General features: G+C 44.2%; 1 protein-coding gene across 1 annotated transcript in view; it reads right to left on the bottom strand.

Annotated features, from left to right (window-relative positions):
- The window catches only part of PAPPA (pappalysin 1), a 181106-nt gene that overhangs the window by 84864 nt on the left and 77093 nt on the right, over window positions 1-19149 (bottom strand). Inside the window, exons 8-9 of the mRNA XM_071574522.1 lie at window positions 6231-6359; window positions 4533-4624 (exon numbers count right to left, since the gene is read on the bottom strand). Coding sequence (XP_071430623.1) covers window positions 4533-4624; window positions 6231-6359 — 221 coding nt within the window. The remainder of the gene's footprint in view (window positions 1-4532; window positions 4625-6230; window positions 6360-19149) is intronic.

Genomic DNA, 19149 nt, shown 5'->3' with positions numbered 1-19149 from the left:
CCTGAAACATTCCTGTTCTTCAGGGCAACCACTCACATGTGGAAGTCAGTGGAAGTGCTGCCCTGTTTTGCTGTAAAAGGTTTTAGCCAAGAGTCCCTTACAAGCAAAGGAGATAAAGTGTAGCAATAACACCAATAAGATGTGACTGAAAACTCCATAAATTACCTGGCAAACTTAAAGGGAGATGGAAGTTCTGGAGCTACTTCCCAGCTGTGTTTCAATGTGTCTATCAGTCTATACCCATCTCTTTTCATATTACTTTCTCTCCCCCTCCCTTCTTTTTTATTGATCTCTGCATCTTTTTTTATTATATCCTTCTCTTTCTTCAGCACTGGTGAGCTAAATCAATGCATAATGCAGATCCCTCTCCACAAAAGGAATGCAAATGAAAGCAGGGCTCCTTTTCAGTGTCCGCACATATATCTGGATGTGTGTGTGTGATGCTGGTGTGTGGGAGTGCACGCCAAGGACAAGGTGCTCAGCTGTGCCTCAGACACCCATTTCTCACTGCTCCACAGGGAATGGATCAAGTGCTAAGCCCTGGGTTCCCACAACTGCGAATCATAACTCTTACAAATGGGGTCTGTTTTACGCAGGTTGAACTTGGCTGAGATCCGCGGCGACCGCGAAAATCAGTTATCCCAGGAGGGATCAAGGGCACGGTGAAAGGAAAGCAGCCGAGAGGTAGGAGAGGGGAGCATCACTCACATGGACACAACTTTGAATCACCTGTCTCCTACAAATCAAAAGGCAAAGTGAAACTTTCCCCCCCGGGACCAAATTCTGTGCAGGGGAGATAAAATATGTAAAATCTGCTATACAAAGCAGGAGGGGGGAAAAGGTAGAGATGATAAATTTCAGGGTGGGGAAGGACGAATGTGCTGCAGAACTTGAAAAAAAAAGAAGCACTGCCAGATGCTTCTATTAATTAATTAATTAATCTCACTGTCGCTCTTCAGCATGTTGCAGGAAGAAAATGCTATTAATCTTTCCTGTGCTGTGTTCCTTTGCTTTGTGCTCAGAGAAGGCCAGGACAGCCTGACAGTAAGACCACACAGTTTTCCTCCCTGTCTCCCTCCTTCCTTCCCCCAGCTCCCTCCTCCCTGGCAGAGCAGATTGATCCACTGTTATCTGATTAGAGAGGAAAGGAGGAGGGAAAACAAAACCAGGACAAAAAATAAAAAGAAGTCTAATTTTATTACAGGCACTAGCCTAAAGTGTCTTGAGAGCCTTGTGCCATTTAGTCAAAGGAAAGCTGGATGAATTAAAAAGCCCCATAAACCTCATGTTCCTAAAAGGCAAAGGGAGTAAGAGAGGCAGAGGAACACCTGCAAACAGCCTTCCTCCATCCTTGGAAATATCCAGAATGCAGCTGAACATGACCCTGAGCAACATGCTCCAACTTTGAAGCTGGATGTAACTTTGAAGTTGGCCCTCCTTGGACCAGAGACCTCCAGAGACTCCTTCAAACCTAAATTATTCTGTGATTCATGGCTCTAAATCTAAAGCTTGGTGGTGCTTGAGGGCTCTGTTGTATTTCTCTTCTACCAAGCAAGGTGCCTTACGTGGTCTCTGCTTTGGGAGGAAGGAACCCACTTGGGCTCTGCTATCAAACCTATGGAACCCCCTGATGATGCCCCTCCAGCCCTGCCTTTAGCAAACAAAATGCTTAGCGATTATTTTCAGGCACATGGGACCCAATCCTGCAGACGATTTGTGACAAGCATTGCATTCTCTGTTGTGGTTAGATTTGCTGAAGTCTAAAGAATGCCTTGTGGTAGTTCAGAAACATGGATGGAAGAAAGCATTTGTAAGATCAAACCCTGAGGCCTCCAATTCAGCAAAGCCTCTGAACATGTGTTTGAGGCTCACTGAATTCTTTGGTGAAGGGGAGTGATTCCCGGGGCTCTAAAGAGCTACATAATACAACAAGAACATCACTGCAAAAATAACATTCTCTGAAATAATTACTTGTTGTCCTACAGGATTATAACATGTGTTAGCCTTGTAAACATGCAAATAAATTACACTTATTTTTCTGCGCTCCTGAGAATTTTGTATTTTCCAAGGGAACACCCCACCAGTATCAAAGAAGAATTTTGCTTGGCTTAGGGCAGAGGATTAGGTCTGATATTCCTAGACTGTGGAGAATGTTGAATTTCTGCTCTTTTTTATTATTTTTATTATGTAATATGAACTGCCACTCATTTCCACAATGTCTTTATGTTTTCTGGTGAGATTTTAAAACAGAATATAAATCAGCACCATTCATCTGTCTGAGAGATGAACTAGCAGTATGTCTTTAGCTCTTGATGTCATAATTCATGGTGGTCCAGCACCAGGACCTGTTTCACAGGTATTGCCTTCTCTGAACCTGTTCTAGAGACTCGATGAACGCAGGGTTTGCCCAAAACCAACCGCAGCGAGTCTGCCCTTGCAGACCCTGCTCACACACTGAGGCCACCAGCACCACAGCAGTCCCACCACCACAACACTACAGTAACACACCAAAACATCTGTAAGGTCTGTCTGTCTGCACCTTCCCTTTGATTCAGCTAGTTTGATTCATCTAGAGTGAGTCCCTATATTTGATATTTCACAAGCAATTTGATATCGTTCGCTTTTGTAATTCAGGACCTGTGCAAACCCACAACCTTCCAGAGCACATACAAACAAACAACTTTTCACCCCTGGAATTCCCCTGTCCTTTCCAACACAAGCAAATCTGAAAACCCACTTCCTCTGTTACAGCGTAGAAAAATCTTTGTGTATGTTTTAGTTGCTTTATTTTCTAATCATTTTGCTGTTAGACAGCTTTGTTCCACACTCCTAAACCAGCCCTGTTGCTGGTCCTGGAGATGAACATGTTGGTCGATGATGGATGATAGTGGATGGACTTGATGGTCTTAAGGGTTTTTCCAACATAATCAATTCTATGATTTTATGTACACAGGGATAAAGCAAACTCCTGTACCCCCCCTGGCAGGGCATCATTGTGTGGTCCAAGGCTTAGAACACCCCACTCTTACTTCTGTCCATGGACTTTCTTGGAGCCTTTTGCAGCTCCCACCCAGCCCACACCACCTTTTTTCTTTGAGAACCAAAGGACATGTGCCATGTCCAAATGGAAGGCTGAGATGTGGTCAAAGTATAGACCTGGACCAAGGAATTCAGACCTGTTGAGAGGGGTGATACAGATACAACCACCCAGCCCCAGCCCGAACCCTTGCTGGAACCAGCCTCACACTACGCCTGACTTCTGGAGAACCCAAAACATTTACGTAAGTGTTTATCTCACTTTCAAAATATTATGACTAACATCTTTCAGTGCTTGGGGCTCTGAGGCAGCAAGTTACTTGAAACACAAATGTAACTTCAAGACCACCAATAGTCACAATTAGCCTCGACCATAAATATGCTCAATTTCAATAGAGCTATTATCATATGTAAATAAGCACATCAACAAATCAAGCCTCAAGTCTCACAGTGTGGGATGCTGAAGTAAAAATGTAGTCGTTCTGATGAGCCAAGCAGTCCCCAGCCTACCACCCAAGGGAAACATGGTGCCTGTGAGGTCTGTCATGTTGCTCTAGCCACAAGAGATAATAGTCAGATTGCCAAAAAGAGCAAATTTGCCAACATTATATTATCCACTGATGTCCTGAGCTGAAGGCATGGGATCACTATATGGGACAAAGAGTTTGCTTGGTCAGTCCAGATAAGGACTCTCATAAAATATCTTGAGAAAAAGCCAACCCTTTATAAACACTAACTGGGTTCCTGAAGCTTTGCATGATTCATCCTTTCCCAGACCTCACAGAGCCCTGTTTGGGAAAAGCAACCCCACAACGTGGGGCTACCCCACAGAAGGTGCAGTGTAAATTGGTCTCCATTTCCCTTCCCTGTCCCCAGCATTCTTACAGAGTTTAATAAATATGTAAAGCTCACAACTGCAGCGCTGCTATCCCGATAGCTCCAGCATCTTCCGGCCATTGTGCTTACAGGTTTTGCTAATCAGAGCAAACCAGGCTTGCAAAAGAAATCTGATTAAGTAGTTTTCACCTCTGAAAAAGGGGATTAGCCAGACCTTTGATCCTCAGATATTGATTTGCAACTCAAAGGAGGTGTGACCTCAGCTGGACTTGCTTCTGGTCTCAGTCCTTTCCCCTTTCACTCCTCCTCCTGTTTACCAGAAAAAAATCAGTTCATGTCTTCTCACGTAGTCAGATCTAAAGCCTATTGAAGCCAGTGGAAAACCACCCACTGACTTCAATGGGCTTTGGATCAGTCCCACAATGGCTGACTTAGCCCTAAGTCCTAGGCTCTTTCAAAGCCAGCAGAACCAATTTCCCATCAAAACGACCAGAAGCTGGGAAGATATGTTCGCCTTTCAAACCTACAAATTCCACCTTTTTTCTCTCTTCCATGACAACTCTTCAGCTGGAAATGCTGAAAATGCTGTTGATTTTCTCCTTGCACTCTGCATGGAGTTGCTGCCCACTGTGAGTGGAAGGGCTCTGAGCTGGACTTACCGATGCAGTTGAAGGACAACTCCTGCAGGCAGAACAGGGAGCAGCCATCGCCGTTGATCTTATTCATGTCATCACATTCTTCCCCCAGTTCTCTGCAGACAGGGCACAAACATGCAAAAAGCAGTCAGATGGCAAATGACATAATCCCAATAATGACTTCAATCCTGCTGGAGCATCCCAAAGTCCTGAAATCTAGTACAGTAACTTTCTATGCCAACCCCTAAAATACTTCCTGCTTTCTCCTCCAGCTCTGACTTTCATCGTTCCTGGTTCTCAGGCTTGCCTAGCCACTTCTCTCCTGCACATGTGGATACCACTTGCTGTTCTCTGATGAGGATATGAGCAACTTCCTCCATAGCTGGTGTGGCTGCAACTCAGCAGGTGGGGAAAAAGAGAACAAGAATCTCTGAAACTCTTTGTATTAAATCTGGAAGGGCCAGACTGTGACCCCAGCATGGGAATAACAAGGCATAAAGCCTGGTGTTGTGCTATTCCAGGTGACAGCACTTGGAGCAGTGTGGTTGACAGGGAGCAAGTGGTGTCTGGGATGGGGTCCTGTACCAGCCCCCACTGTTACAGCAACGTGTGGGGACAAGAGTGGGAACCAGATGAGAAAGGGGCTACCACAGCTGCTAGTGGGGCCACAACCAGCCAAGCTGTGACACAGTCTGGTGCCTGCTTGCTCCTGAGGCAGCTCAGCTATTGTTTGACACTTGCTGCAAAGCCACAAGTGATGTCTGAGGAATGTGCTAACATAACAGTAGCAGAAAAGTTATGTAGAGCAAAATTAATCTGTCTTTCTCCACCTCTCTTTCCAAGTCTGCCCTGGATTCATATGTTGTTTGATTGTTCTCTTTGAATTTCTTTGTCTGTTGGGCCTCCTTCTGCAGATATTTGTTGCCAGGTATATGGTCTGACAGAGCTGTGCTATGTGATAGCTGATCAGCATTATTTCAAGCAAATAATACTGGCTGGATTAAACACTTGCTTGTTGTTACTTCCACAGTTTGAATAATTAAATTACCTAATGCCAGGAAGCTTTGAAGCAGTGGCCTTAAGGGCCAACACAGTAAAGAATAAACCTTAACATAGTTGTGAAGGATTGTTTTACATTTTCAATGGCCTGGGGACTGACAGGCAGTGAGAGAGGGGAGCTGATTGCACATGCAATTCTCAGCACTCTCCCTCAGAGGCCAAATCTATCACCTCCAAATTCATCCCAGTTCCAGTGGTTGGTCAAACAAGAGGATGCACCAGGATTCTGGACCAACACATGGCAGGGTTTTACTCTGTCCCCAAGCTGTGAGACACATGGGACACCAAGTGTAAGGGCAGCATAAAAGGCTGTGTGGATTTTTCCAGCACTTCCTTTAACTCCATGTAGGAAATGTCATTTACATGTATAAAGATATGGATCCATGGACAAACAGCATAAACAGCACACAGTGGACTTTCCTATCGATCCTGCTGTCTGGGCTCCATTATCTGTATCTCTGTCTGTATCTCCTGGTGCCAGGATAGCAGGGCCTACGTTACAATTAAATGTCATCATCCTGGTAATCATCAAGCACATGAGTCATTAGCTATAGATGAGAGCCAGCCCAACTAAGGAGACACCAGAGGTCATCAGTTCCTTTCTAGTCTCTGATTCTGGCTAAGATGTGCCCAGATTTATCTGTTTGCTCACTCCAGACTTACATTTGGATAATCCCATCTCCACAATATCCACTTCCAGAGATGTAGACGAGGGCAGGGGAAGGCTCACTCTCCTCCATCCCAGAAACAACGACGACCTGGTATGTGTACGTGGTCCTGTCACTCAGCTCCCTGCAAGGCAAGAGGAAATATTAAGTGATTGGTACAACAAAGGTATCAGCAAAGGGCAGAGAAGGAGGTACTGAAGTGGGAGTTGGCTGCTACAAAAGAAAAGTCTCTTTCATTCAGATTGTCTGGATGTTCCTGCCTCGTTTTGATTGGATTATTTATTGGTTAGGTGCCTTTTTCTTGTGAGCACAGTCAGCTGTGTCCATGCTTGGTTTATGCACAGCTCTGAAATAGGTGCAGCTCTTGACCATTTGACAGCTAAACTATTTCCTGATAAAAATCATTCAGTTTGGTGTGTTGCTGCTTACAGCTACACCCAGTGCAGAGATGGCATTGCACTGACACCATGGCACTGTCAATCCTCACCATGTGCAGTGGGAAACACTAAGAGCTCTACTGGCAGTCCAAATAGTTCAACACCTGAGGAACCAGCCCTGTGCCTCACTGTGTTCAGCCTTGGACATTTCTGCTCCTGTCTGTCACATCAGGGAAGAGTTACCAGCAAGTTTGTGGCATAGTTCATTTAAGGAACTTAAAATACCTTGTAAACACACATTATTTCCTGAACATCCCTGAGCTCAATCCAATTGCATCTGGAACCAGCGGGAATTTGACTATGAGTTTAGGACAGAATGGGACTGAGGATGTTTCAGTGATGGATAAATAAGTTATTGTGGTAGTTTAGTTAATCCACTTTACATGCAGGTATTTAAAACAGTAGAATTAAGAAGATTTTTTTTTTTTTCAGAGCAAAACCCAAGATCCACACCACAGCACTGGATCACAGTATCAGCATTCACAGAAAGAATGAGCAAACTGGTACATATTTATACAAAGCCATAATTACCCAAATCCTGTGCATTGGTAAATGAAGAATAATTTTTATATGCAATACAAAAAAAATGTAAGCCTAATAAAAATGTTTAGCTCTTTTACAATGTCTTTCAAAACTCAAAACCTTCCACAAAGAAACTCATTACCATTATCCTCATTGTGCCAATTTGTAAAGCCATGGAGTAGTGAAGGCAAAATGATTTGCTCAAAGTCATCAATCAGCCTAATTGCAGAGCTCATAAGGCAGCTCAGTTCTTCCCTAACACCCACCAGTCCTCTGCTTACTACTACACTCACATTGCCCCAATTACTGACAGTAATATACATGTCTTTTTGTCACAGGAACTTGGTCAAAAAGCACATATTAATGGAGTGTGCACTACGAGGACATACATCTAGTACACAGGGCAGCAAAGCCACTCAAGTGAGTATCAATGGACTGAGTTACTGAAATCTTCCAGGTGAAATAAGTAACTCATTACAACATTCATTAAATTAACAAGCATGACTTCAACTCCAATATCCCACATGATATTTTACAATAAAGCTGTTTCTCATGGATACTGTTTCTGCAAAATAACTGGCACCGAATGAACTGCACTGGGATCTGACTCTTTTTGTACCAACAGGGCAGTGAAAAGGGAGTGAAGTTCAGTGGAACAAAAACACAATTGGCTTTCTCATTCCTTCTGCACCTTGTTCCTGTCAGCAATAATCTGTGGCTTCTGTTACTGAATCTCTGAGTTCATGTAGCACAAACAGTATCTAATTCATCTACAGACTGGGGACGTGTCTACCCACATACTGGTAAGAGATTTTACACAATCAAAGGGAAAATCTTCAAACTTCTGCCATTGGGGCTTGTTTAAAACAACCTGTGTATTTTTGTTTAGGTTTAGTTTTTTTCTTGTTTTGTTTTTTTTGTTGTTGTTGTTTGCTTGTTTTGTTTTTGTTTTGGTGTGTGTTTTTTTGGGGTTTTTTTTGTTTGTTTTTTTTTAAAGAATTATAGGAAGTAACTTCAGTGGCCAAACACAGAGAGTTGTATAATACTGAGGGTTTCCTCTTGATTTCTCTCCTGGATAAATCCACTTATTAAAACTGGAAGTTTCTGATATATACTGATGAAATCAAAGCAGAGCCAAGCTCTGATTATTACGGAGCACTTATTTCTCAAGTTCTGTCTCAAAACCATTTGTAAAATATTTAAGATTAACAAGTACACTTGCAGAAATGTGGATTTTGTCACTTGGGATCTGCTAACCACAAAAAAAGGTTCAATTCTTTGAAAAAGACTGTTAACAAATGAACAGTTGGGGCAGCTATAACAGCTACAAAATAAAAAAGCCACGCTGCTTTTTGGTGGGCTGAGGTCACGATGGTGAGTGTAAAAGGAGCATTTTCATATTTTGATGGTTTTTGTGTGTGTTTTCTATTAATACTCATTGGCAGTTGGGTAAGTACTCATGCCCCTGCATGTGTGTTTTAGTGTTTGTGTGTGTTTGTGTGTATGTGTAAGCAAAGGCACAACAGGAAAAGTTCCCATTTGTTTATGGACAGGGCAGGAAGTTGGCAGAACACAATGGAAGAAGAGGTAAAACTACATGAAGCACAGGAGAGAATACAGTGGCTATGAACTATGAGGTGACTGGGGATGAATGTGTAGGGTGAATAAGAAAATTGGAAATGTTATTAGGTAGGGAGAACTCTGGCATACTTAATGGTATGGATTGGAAATGGAAAACTTTGTATGGGGGAGGACTTTGTGGACATGGAGCAGATTGGCTGCTTTGTGGTCTAACCCTGTCACCTGCTACACAACAGGGGGGAGAGAGAGATGTCCAGCTGCAACCTGCTGATCCAAAGTGGAAAAGTCTTGGAGAAATGATACGTTGTGACAGGCAATTGATACTTAGAGTTTAGTGACATAAAAAAGAGGCCATTTCTTCTTCAAAAAAGAAGGTGAGCAAAATCTCTGAGCCCTTACACACACATTTAGGTATTTGCACAAAGTAGCTCCCCTTACTTCTCTGCAGTTTGGGTAGAAAATGAGAGCTATTATTTATGGTAATGATACCCCATGAACTGTAAAGGCAATATCCTTGTCTTAGGTTAAAATGCAAAGGGAAGGCAAATGGCTGGAGACATATGGACCCTCTACAGCAACAGCAGTCCTGGCAGACACATCTCCAGAGGGGCCAATCCTTCCCATTCCTATCCCAAATACCCTTTTGAGCAGCCCAGGCAAAAGCAACCTAAAGCTTCACAGTCTTCCCCACTCTGGGGGACAGCAGAGGAGCCCCAGACTGTCACATCCAGGGCAGCACTAACAAACCAGCCATGCCCAGGGGAGCTCAGAAATGAGACGTGTGCCCCAAAAGCGCCCTCCAGCATCACACAGGCAGAGCTGGAGATGTGTCTGGACTGGAGCACCAAAAACCACCTGAGAAAGTCAAAAGTCAAGCCATAGCTTTCAACTCACCCTGGCCTGATGTAACCAGTGACAAAAAGCTGACAGAGCTGGATGTGGCATTTCGTGTCTCAGCAACTGGAACCTGACATACTTACATCTTCCTCAATTGTTGTGTATCATATTGGCAGCAACTAAGAGTTTTAACATTCCTTCACAGTACCCATATTCTGGAAAAATATAGCTGTTAAAGGCATGACATGTGCAATACTTCAGGCAGTAATCCAGCCCCATAGTGAGGGAGGGAGGAATGCAAGAGAAAAGAAAACAAAAAAAAAGTTTATTCCTTCCTATACAGTTATATGATACCGAGATCAATATTACAGACTGTATCTGGAGATGTCAGCACAACAAGCTGCACTCCAAGTGGTGATAAAAGTGTGAATTTTGAGCATTTATTTTCTCTCTTGCCTTCCCTGGGAGCTGATGGCACAAGGACAGCGACAAGGGGCACTTTCCACTCTGCTGGGAGGCAGGACCAGCACACGGCGGCTTTGCATGATGCTACTTAAGGAAGTGAGAGAGAAGAAATCTTTAACATCAAGGATGTGAACAAACACTCTTTTTAAATTTATATCTATGGTCTTTTAATGACCTTTTTGAGAACTGAGTAAGCCGCATTGATCGCTGCAGCTTCCGCCTGTGGGGAGGACTCTGATTAAAAAGCAGTGACTCAAGCCCTCTGCTTAGAGGGGGAATTAGGACGTGCCGTGTGAAATACCACGAGGGCAACTTTCCTGCCTGTTGTGACAAGTGACGGATCCAGGGTCAGAAATATAGAACCCTTGGATTCTTTTTCTGTTTTTCCTGGAGAGGTTGGGCAGTTGGGTTAATCTTGCTCTGTCCCCCAGGCAAGGGACCTCTGTTCTCAGTTTGGGTGTTCCTGGAAAACTTACAGGAAAATTATACCTGTGGGAAGTTGTTGTTTGCTGAGACCAAGGTGGGTTTAAAGGATCATTGAAGTTGCAGAAGAAACACACGTGGCTTTGAGTTCCAGCAGAGCTGCAAGGGCTGACACTGCCCCAACCACATCTGATCTGTGCATGCTGTGGGGCTTCAGCATCTGAGGACACAGCAGACACTTGAGGTGCAGCGAAAGCATCAAGGGAAAGCAAACATCTTGTGCCTCTCTTCCTACTACAATGGCATATATGTTTTTCCTGCTACAAATAACAGCAGGAGGGTTTTGTACAGCAAGGACTTGTTTCTATCAAAATTTCAAATATCCTTAAGGCTGAGCCCAGCTCTTGCCCTATGAAAAGATAAATCACCAGACAGCAATGAAAGCAGACAGCATTCCTGTTATTTAAGGACAAGATGATGAAGTTTTAAGCATCCCCAATTAAATAATGGCTGTCACAGGCAGTGTCATGTGAAACATGCAAATTCTACACCTCAAGCATCCTCATGAAGGACTCATCCATCTTTAACCTTAAATACCCACAGAAATCTTGAGCCAAAAGACAGCATTTCCTGGACAATTCTGTGCAGCTCAGAATGAGTCCTGGTTTGCCAGTGATGTCCCTGTTTCCCTCTAACACTGTCATCTTTTGCTCTCCTCTAGCAAGGAAACCTTGCTGAGCAAACAGGAAATCTGGCAGCAAACAGCAGCAACTCCACATCTTCCCTAGTGGTAGTTCTTTGGATCAGCTGCCAAGGTGGGCTGAATATAACCACAAACAGAAGAGACAGAGGTCTACACCATGCCTTGTCCTGTCATCTGCAGGCTGGAGCTGTTCACTCTGTCCCCACATGCTGCTCACAACCTCCAGAACACCCAGTGTCACTTCTAGAGGTCATGAATTACACCAAATATCCACTAATACCATGGTGTTTACAAGCTTCCCCATGCTCAGGTGCTTCAAAAGCACTTGATAAGTAAGTCAGGGGATGAGGTCACTTTAGGACAACCGAATAGATCTGCTCCCCAAACTTCCATCCTTTTTCCTGCATTGTCATTGACCGTACAAATAGGGCTGTTTTCATCCTCTTCTCCTCTCTCACACGTGCTCCCCCTCACCATGCCTTGCCTTGCCTTGCCTTTTTTTAATAAAAATGGCATGAGAAGCATGGCAGAAGATAATGAAGAGAATTCCTGCCTGGCTGCAGTTGGGAGAGAGGAGGGGTGGGATGCTGTAAACACAAGAAGGACGTCAAAAATCCCGAGCTCTTGCGCTGGGCTGTTTTTTCAGCTGTGGTCTGATCTCTGGCTGTTTGGATAAGCCCAGAAACATGGCAGGTGCAAAAGCCTCAAAACAACTTTCTTGCCTCTCTCTCAGACACTGAACTGACTCAGAAGGCATAAATGCCAAGGAAACAGCCTTGGAAAGGTTTTTCTCTCTATCCATGATGAGGTAGGTGCCAACAGGGGCCACAGGTTTGCTCTGTGCCCTCCAGCTCTTTTATGATTTATTTGTTTACAAGCCCAATAAAACGGGGTAGTTGGAGTACTAGTGAACACTCATGGGTTGGATGGGAGATTGAGGATGTGGATTTCTGCTCCCAAATCCAACTTAAACCCGAACAAGGTATTTCCGAGGAAGAATGACAGAAGAGCCAACCATCTGAACAGATAATCTCAGCTGAATACTTGGTGGGTACGTTCTGTACCATCAGGACTCTGTGCTCACATGCAAAACAGGGGCATCAAGATGATGCCAGACTCAACTTTTGCTTCTGAGTGTATCAGGAAGGTATTTCTACACCTAAACCAACCACCTTACCCAATTATGCAATACCCCACAGACTTGGAGCTGAAGTCAAGAGATTGAGGGATCCAATTTATCAGGAAAAGGAAAATATCCTTTGCTCCTTGGAATATTTTTGTGAGCCAAAGTCACCACTGACTCTGATAATCACCACGAATTCAAACCAGGCAATTAGTCTACAGCTCTGCTGTCACTTATGTTGATGTAAACCTCAACTAACTCAGGAAAACACTCCAGGTTTAAGCCATGCAACTCAGCTGCTCACCTGGTTCTCTGAGATGCAAATGTGTGTATTTGCTGCTCAGACCAGCTCCTGTGTTCACAAGAGGCCCTGGGACAGGACTGCATGTGTGGCTGTGGCACCTCTGCTCAGAAACCCAGATCCTGTTTAGGACCTTGAACACATTTGATTTTCAACATTTTTTTTTTTACGCAGACCTCTCTGTTCTGTCCTTCATGTGAGAACCATTAAGTTTTGTAAGTAGCAAACCTATAGATATTTATGCAACTGATTAACTCCAGCAGACTTTGTTATAATCCTCCAAGTATCTGCCCTGGTACCAATTTAAAACACAGTAGCACATTTAATAAAAAACAAAGTTTGCTGCCAAGGCCTTAAAGATAGTTCTTGTTTTTCCTCAAGAGAAAAGAAAAATCAATGCCAAGAGACAATTTGCTCCTTTCATGTTTAAACAACAACAAAAATATGAATTTTTAAGGTGGCTGATATAAATGGACAATCTCACTGAGATTAGGTTACAAATCCTGGGATAAAGTAAATCCTCGAGGCCCTGGGCCTCACATGGGTGTTTGCACTAGACAGGCAATTTCACGGCAGCACACAGGTTAAGTGTCAGAGCACCTGGTTGTTATTAGAAGCAGGAAAGGAGGGGGGGAAATGTGTTGTGTTTGCTTCTTCAGTGCTGTGCTCAGACTCTGAGACACTTCTCAATGCAGGACTCTGATGTGGCCACCGCAGGAGGGAGGGTTGATAATGTTTTAGCCGAGGAAAGGAAGATCTGGGACATGAAATGCAGAAAGCCCTGTTTCCAGCCAGTGCAAGCCAGCACTTCCCTGTGGATTTCAAGGGAATGGTGCCAGTATCCTGCACCTGAGGACAGTGCTCTGGTGTACCAGTGTGACAGGGAGAAAACAGCAACCCAACAGGCAGGCAGGTCAGGACAGGCTAATTGCTGTAAAGACCATCATCACTGGCACTGACGAACTTTGCCTGTTCCTTCGTGCCTCTCCAGGAGTCCTTCCTGATTACTCACACCATTAACAACACCCCAACTGGGCTGTGGTGGCTCCATGCAGGACCTCCAGCGGTGGCATCCCCATGGGTGCCCACACTGCTTCACACCACACCGTAGGGAAAGTGCTCAATGGACACCCTGCAGAGGGGCAGGGACACCAAAAGCCAACCCCCAACCTTTGGCTGTCCATTGCTTGTTGCTGGGAGCACTCCAGCCATTGCCCTCAGCCAGTCAGGTTTGAGCAGAAGGTTCTTCCCAATTTAGGGTGGTGAGCTCAGCAGGAGAATCTCCTTCACCTTCTCTGAATCCAGACCTCACCTCTAGGATTGGTTTTCAACAGGCCTGAGCCAAGACCTGATTTTCAAAACTTAATACCCTCCTGTTTCCCTGTAATCTCACCAAAACAGTAAACAGAGCCACAGGAGCAGACAATTGCAGTGCCTGATCTGAAGGCTCCTGAAGCCAGTGGAAGGTATTTTGTGCATTTTCAGTTGGGCTTTGTCTGGGCCTCAAGTGAACACAGATGTTTGCAGTTTTCTCTGGTTTCACCTCTGCCATCCCACCTCGCTGAAATGCTGCTTTGGAGGGTCCAGGCTCGGGGGCTGTGGAACTCCTGCCCCTCAGGAGGAGGGAGGGAGATGGTCTGTGCGTGTGCACACACGTGAGAGAGATGGATGTGCTGTCACACACGTCACAGGGCAGCGCACGCAGAGATGGGTGAGGAGATGAGGTGACTATTCCAAGGAACATTTTGTCATTTCCCTCCTTGGGGGCTCTGTGTTTTTCCTTAAGCCACTTCAGATTATGAGAAATCCTACTAGCTGGTCTCCAGTGGGATCTCTAATGGTTTAATAACTGAACATTACTGAACATGTTTCCACTAGCCTCTTCCTAAAATCCCATCATGAGCTAATTTCCTCTATTGTCATTACATCTGCAACTGGTCTTACATTTTTAAAAAAATCCTGTACCACTGTGAGTAAATGATCTGGTTTACTGCACTGAGCTCTCAGGGCCAGTGTTTGCAGCAGTGGCTGATAATTTGGGGTGTACAGTTTCAGGCATACTCTCTGAGGTTCAATTTGATGAGAAGAAGGAGATTTATTTCCACCTTGCCCTTCCTATCACAAAAACCTCCAGAAAAATGCTGGAATTGGGACATCAACACAGAGATGGCCAGTGCCACCACGTATTTAAGAAGATCCTGATCAGAAAGATTGAGATCAAGTTTGGGTGAAGCATCACATGATGGATGCCTTGGGCTTGCAGTGGGATCAGCCATACAGTGATACACCTGGAATCACGGAATCCCAGACTAGTTTGGATTGGAAGTGACCTTCAAGATTATCTCATTCCAATCTCCTGCCTTGGGCAGGGACACCTTCCACTAGACCAGGCTCCAAGCCCTGTCCAACCTGGCCTTGGACACTTTTGTCTTGTCTGTTGCTGAATCCAACAAGGTATTAAGGACAGCACAGGTATTTCAGTCTTACTGCAGCATTCTTTCCAAATCCTTGCCTCTTTGAGTGTAGCTCCAAATTTAACAGACACTTGGAATGCATTTCCTAGGAAAATATATTAAAATGAAATGTCCAGGAAATGATCAGGCCAATAGTTCAGTAAAAGTAGCTGAAAAAACTGTACTGGCTGACTGATAAAAAGGTAGGTAACACATTTCTGCTTCTTCTGCGGTATTTGAGGCTCACTCCAAGTTTTACAAGAGAGTTATTTTTAAATTGTTGCATAACACATGTCTGTCCAATATTTCTTTCCTCAATCAAGCAAAGAAAATGCATTTGTTATTCCTGGGAGATTTCTGGTGCTTCTTATCTTATTTAGAGCCCAAAAATAAAGATGCACACAAGAAGGCAAACATCAGAGAGAAGTTATTATCCATGAGATAATGCACAGCCTAATTTACCACATATCTGAGACTGTTTCACCTGCAATAAATTATTTTGTCCAGCAGGGAAAGTCCTGTTTGACCTTCTATTTTTTTTTCCTCCTGCAGCTGAAAACTCTGCTACTACTTCTGGGTCGTGAGTTCAAATTCCAGCCTGGCTGGGAGTCATTAAATACATCAATTTCTAATAGTATCTATTTGGATAATAATAGGACAGCTGTTAATGTTCATTTTTTAGGGACACTCACATGATTAAGTTGTAGTCTACAAGTCTGATCTCTCCACAGCCTCTGTGTATTGCCCCATGGAGATGTGAATCCAGTGTAACAGGAATCCTTGGGGAGTCCCTGGCTGGAGCTAAGCTGATCCTGAAGAAAAGTGTTTCTCCCCAAATGGGACAGTCTCTTTTCTTCTTCATGAGTCATCTCTTTGAGAGATGCAGCTGGAGGTCATTCAGAGCAATCCCACCCTTCAAAGTTAGACCCAGAAAAATTCCTTTGGGCTGCCCTGTCTCAGGATGGCAAACCCAGAGAAAGATAAACATGCCCTTACTACCTTATTCTTGCATCATGTGTGGCTGAGCCAGAACAGGAGCTATGGAGCTTGTCAGTGCCAGCTACAGTTACAACGTTACATAAGAAACCGCAACAGCGAGGAGTCACCAATCTATCACTGCAGCTGGCACCGAGCGGCATCTTCACACAGGCTGAGCAGAAAAGCTGCCTCCTGAACGGGTACAGTGTCTTAATTGTTCTTCCCCTTCTCCAGGGCAGGGTTAAGCCAGTTTGGCAGAGGGTGGTAAGGGAAAAAATTGCTCTATGTGCTCCGTGTGTGGGGTCGGGAAGCAGCTTCTTCTTTCGCAAAGATAACCTGGCACCTTTAATGAAGAGAGCACGAAAGAGGGAAAGCCATCAGAATGTGGCTTCCAGCTGTCAAATCACATCAGCCAAGTGGAGAGGCATCACCCCTGAGAGCTGCATCACCGTCAGCCCCCAACACTTCACTGGGAGCTCTTTGGAAGAAGGTACTTGGTGCCTCTTTTCTGTGAAACACCCAGCATGCTACTGGCAGCTATAAATAATAACAACCACTACCTCAGTATTTAGCAGCACAACATATGTGGAGAGATGCAGGAACAGGAGATGGAATAGAAGCAGTATTCCTCTTCCTGGCTTGCTGAGCCCTCAGTGCAGAGCAGGGGTGTGTGCTCTTACCTGGCTCAGAGAGCAGAATCAGTCACCCCTCTGCCTCCTTGCCCAGACCCGTGCAAGCCAGAGGCCTCGATTTTTGGGAAAGGAAAGAATTTCCCTTGAGGGATATTGGCAGTGAAGTTGCTACAGTGTGGAGGTGTCTCCTTCCCAGCAGCACTTCACCTCTGTTAGGGTCAGGTGAACCTATGACCAGTTTCCTGCTGTTGGAAGGGAAGGTGTGGGACAGGCAATTGTCCCATATTATTTTGTTCTTTCATCGTGAGAAATTTCCAGGTTCATTAAACAGAAACAGGGCAATCAATACTGGCTGCATGAGGAAGGAGCTGACACAGCCAAGTCCAGGCATGGCCTGGGAGAGGCACAAAGATGGATGATACCAGCACCTCCTCAGAGCTCCAGGACTGCTACACTGTCCTACACCAGCTGCAGATCAAACTCTGCCAAAACTGACCACAGGCAGCTCCAATACACTCAAAACTATTCACTGCCTGGAGGTTTTCAAACAGTGACAGCACAGCCACTATTCCAGCTTGGAAACTACGATCAGCAAGGAACAACTGAAACACTTACTCCTTAATGCAAGGACTGCTGATGAAGAGCTAGGCAGGAACTGACAATGCTAATATTGCACCTGAAACTGGAAATTACAGCAGTAAGATATAGGGGTGTTTTCTTCTTGGGAATGCTCAAAATAGCTTTGTCCATGGAAAGCCAGCATGAAAAGCTAAGGATAGGGCAACTCTCAAGAATGAGCACGAAAGCATGAATGAGAGAAAAGGGTTGTTGAAGATTGGTAAAAGTGTTTTTATTGGAGACTAAAATTTCATATGGATATAACTGAGGATCTTAAACATATTACTGAAGGAAAATAATATGGAGAATTGTACAATTTTGGGAAAAAATCTTCCTAAATGTTGACTAGAGAACAAGTGCTTTTAATAATGGCAGGTCCCTGGCACTGCAAGGTGTGAGAGTGGGCATTGAATACTCAGGGACTCAGGAGAGACACTGTTTTGCACTTCCAGTGATAGGCTGGATTGAAAGAGAAATTTTAATGAAAACAGAAATTTGTCTTTCAGTTATCACTTTGAGGTTAACTAGCAAACATTTCCTGCAAATAAAGATCCAAACCCCAAATGTCCAAGTAACCACAGACATCACAGAATTGGTAAACAAGCTCAGTCAATGCAGACAAGGATGGAGTCATAATGCAGAAATGTCTAATATACAGGTCTGGATGTCTTGAAATGGTCTACATGTTGGTATAAGATGATATTATGCATTTTAGGACCAAGAAATTCAGGATAAACTGGGAACTGTAGTGAGGAGAGGAAGCAGCTAGTTGGAAGTCCAGGCTGGATGGGAGTCTGAGCAACCTGGTCTAGTGAAAGGTGTCTCTGCCCATGGCAGGGGCTGGAACATGATGATCTTCAAGATCCCTTCCAACCCAGACCATTCTATGTTTCTATTATTCAATCCCAAGACAACTATGAACGATAAGTGGGATGTATCCTCACAAAAAGCATATGAAGTCCTTGCACGCATCAAGGCAAGACACTTCCAGGGTGGCTGGGTAAGTATTCGTGCTCAAGGACATCTGGAATACCATACACAGTTCTCCAGCCTGTTGGGAATCCAGATGTGCAGCATGCCAATATTGCATGGACAACCTGGCAGCTCTTGCAGATAAATCTGGGCATGCAAAGTGTTTTCTTAACATCTCAGTCCTATCTTAGATACTCTCCAGTATTTCCTGGCATATCAAGAGAGGTTTGGCGTGCTAACTGTGGAGGAGGGATGAGCAGAAATTGATGATAATATGGGCTTCAACTTTTGGTGTCGGGAGAACAACCACCCAGTGATCTGTATCTTGTTTGGGTGGAAATATGGTGTTAATTATCTTCATGACAGGCTGATTTGGCAATTCATTTCAGCTGCTTTAGATCATACATTCCTCTGGTTGGTAGACCTCCAGAAAAGAGAGGAATAGATCTTGGGGGTGAAGGAAGGAATGCCATAATAAGGACAGATGTCACTGTGAAATTTTAGTGTTGCATTCTGCAGGGACTTAGGTTTAGATATCACCATTGTGATAGTCTTGTTTTTCCAGTCTGTTCTGAACAGGCACAGCTGGGCCTGTGTCATGTGAATGCAAACTTCCTCTTGAATTCAGGGGTTAAAAGACACACCAATTAATTGTCTGTAACGAGTTATTGCTCATTATGAATTGCTACTGCTGATTCTCCAGCCTCTCTGCTTGTTCATATTTGTGAGAACCTTCAGACCTGTTTTCCATTTCCTTCAACTGCTCCTCATCTGGGGTTTCTGAGAAGTCACTGACCATATGCTCTTCTGACTGGGGACCAGTAACAATTAGCAAATGCAGCAATAAGGCAAATTTGCAAACAAATGAC

This window comes from Pithys albifrons, chromosome 20 (assembly GCF_047495875.1).
Source record: "Pithys albifrons albifrons isolate INPA30051 chromosome 20, PitAlb_v1, whole genome shotgun sequence".
Taxonomy (NCBI): Eukaryota; Metazoa; Chordata; class Aves; order Passeriformes; family Thamnophilidae; genus Pithys; species Pithys albifrons.
Note: the sequence above shows the minus strand (reverse complement) of the source record. Positions and strands in the feature narration are given on the sequence as shown.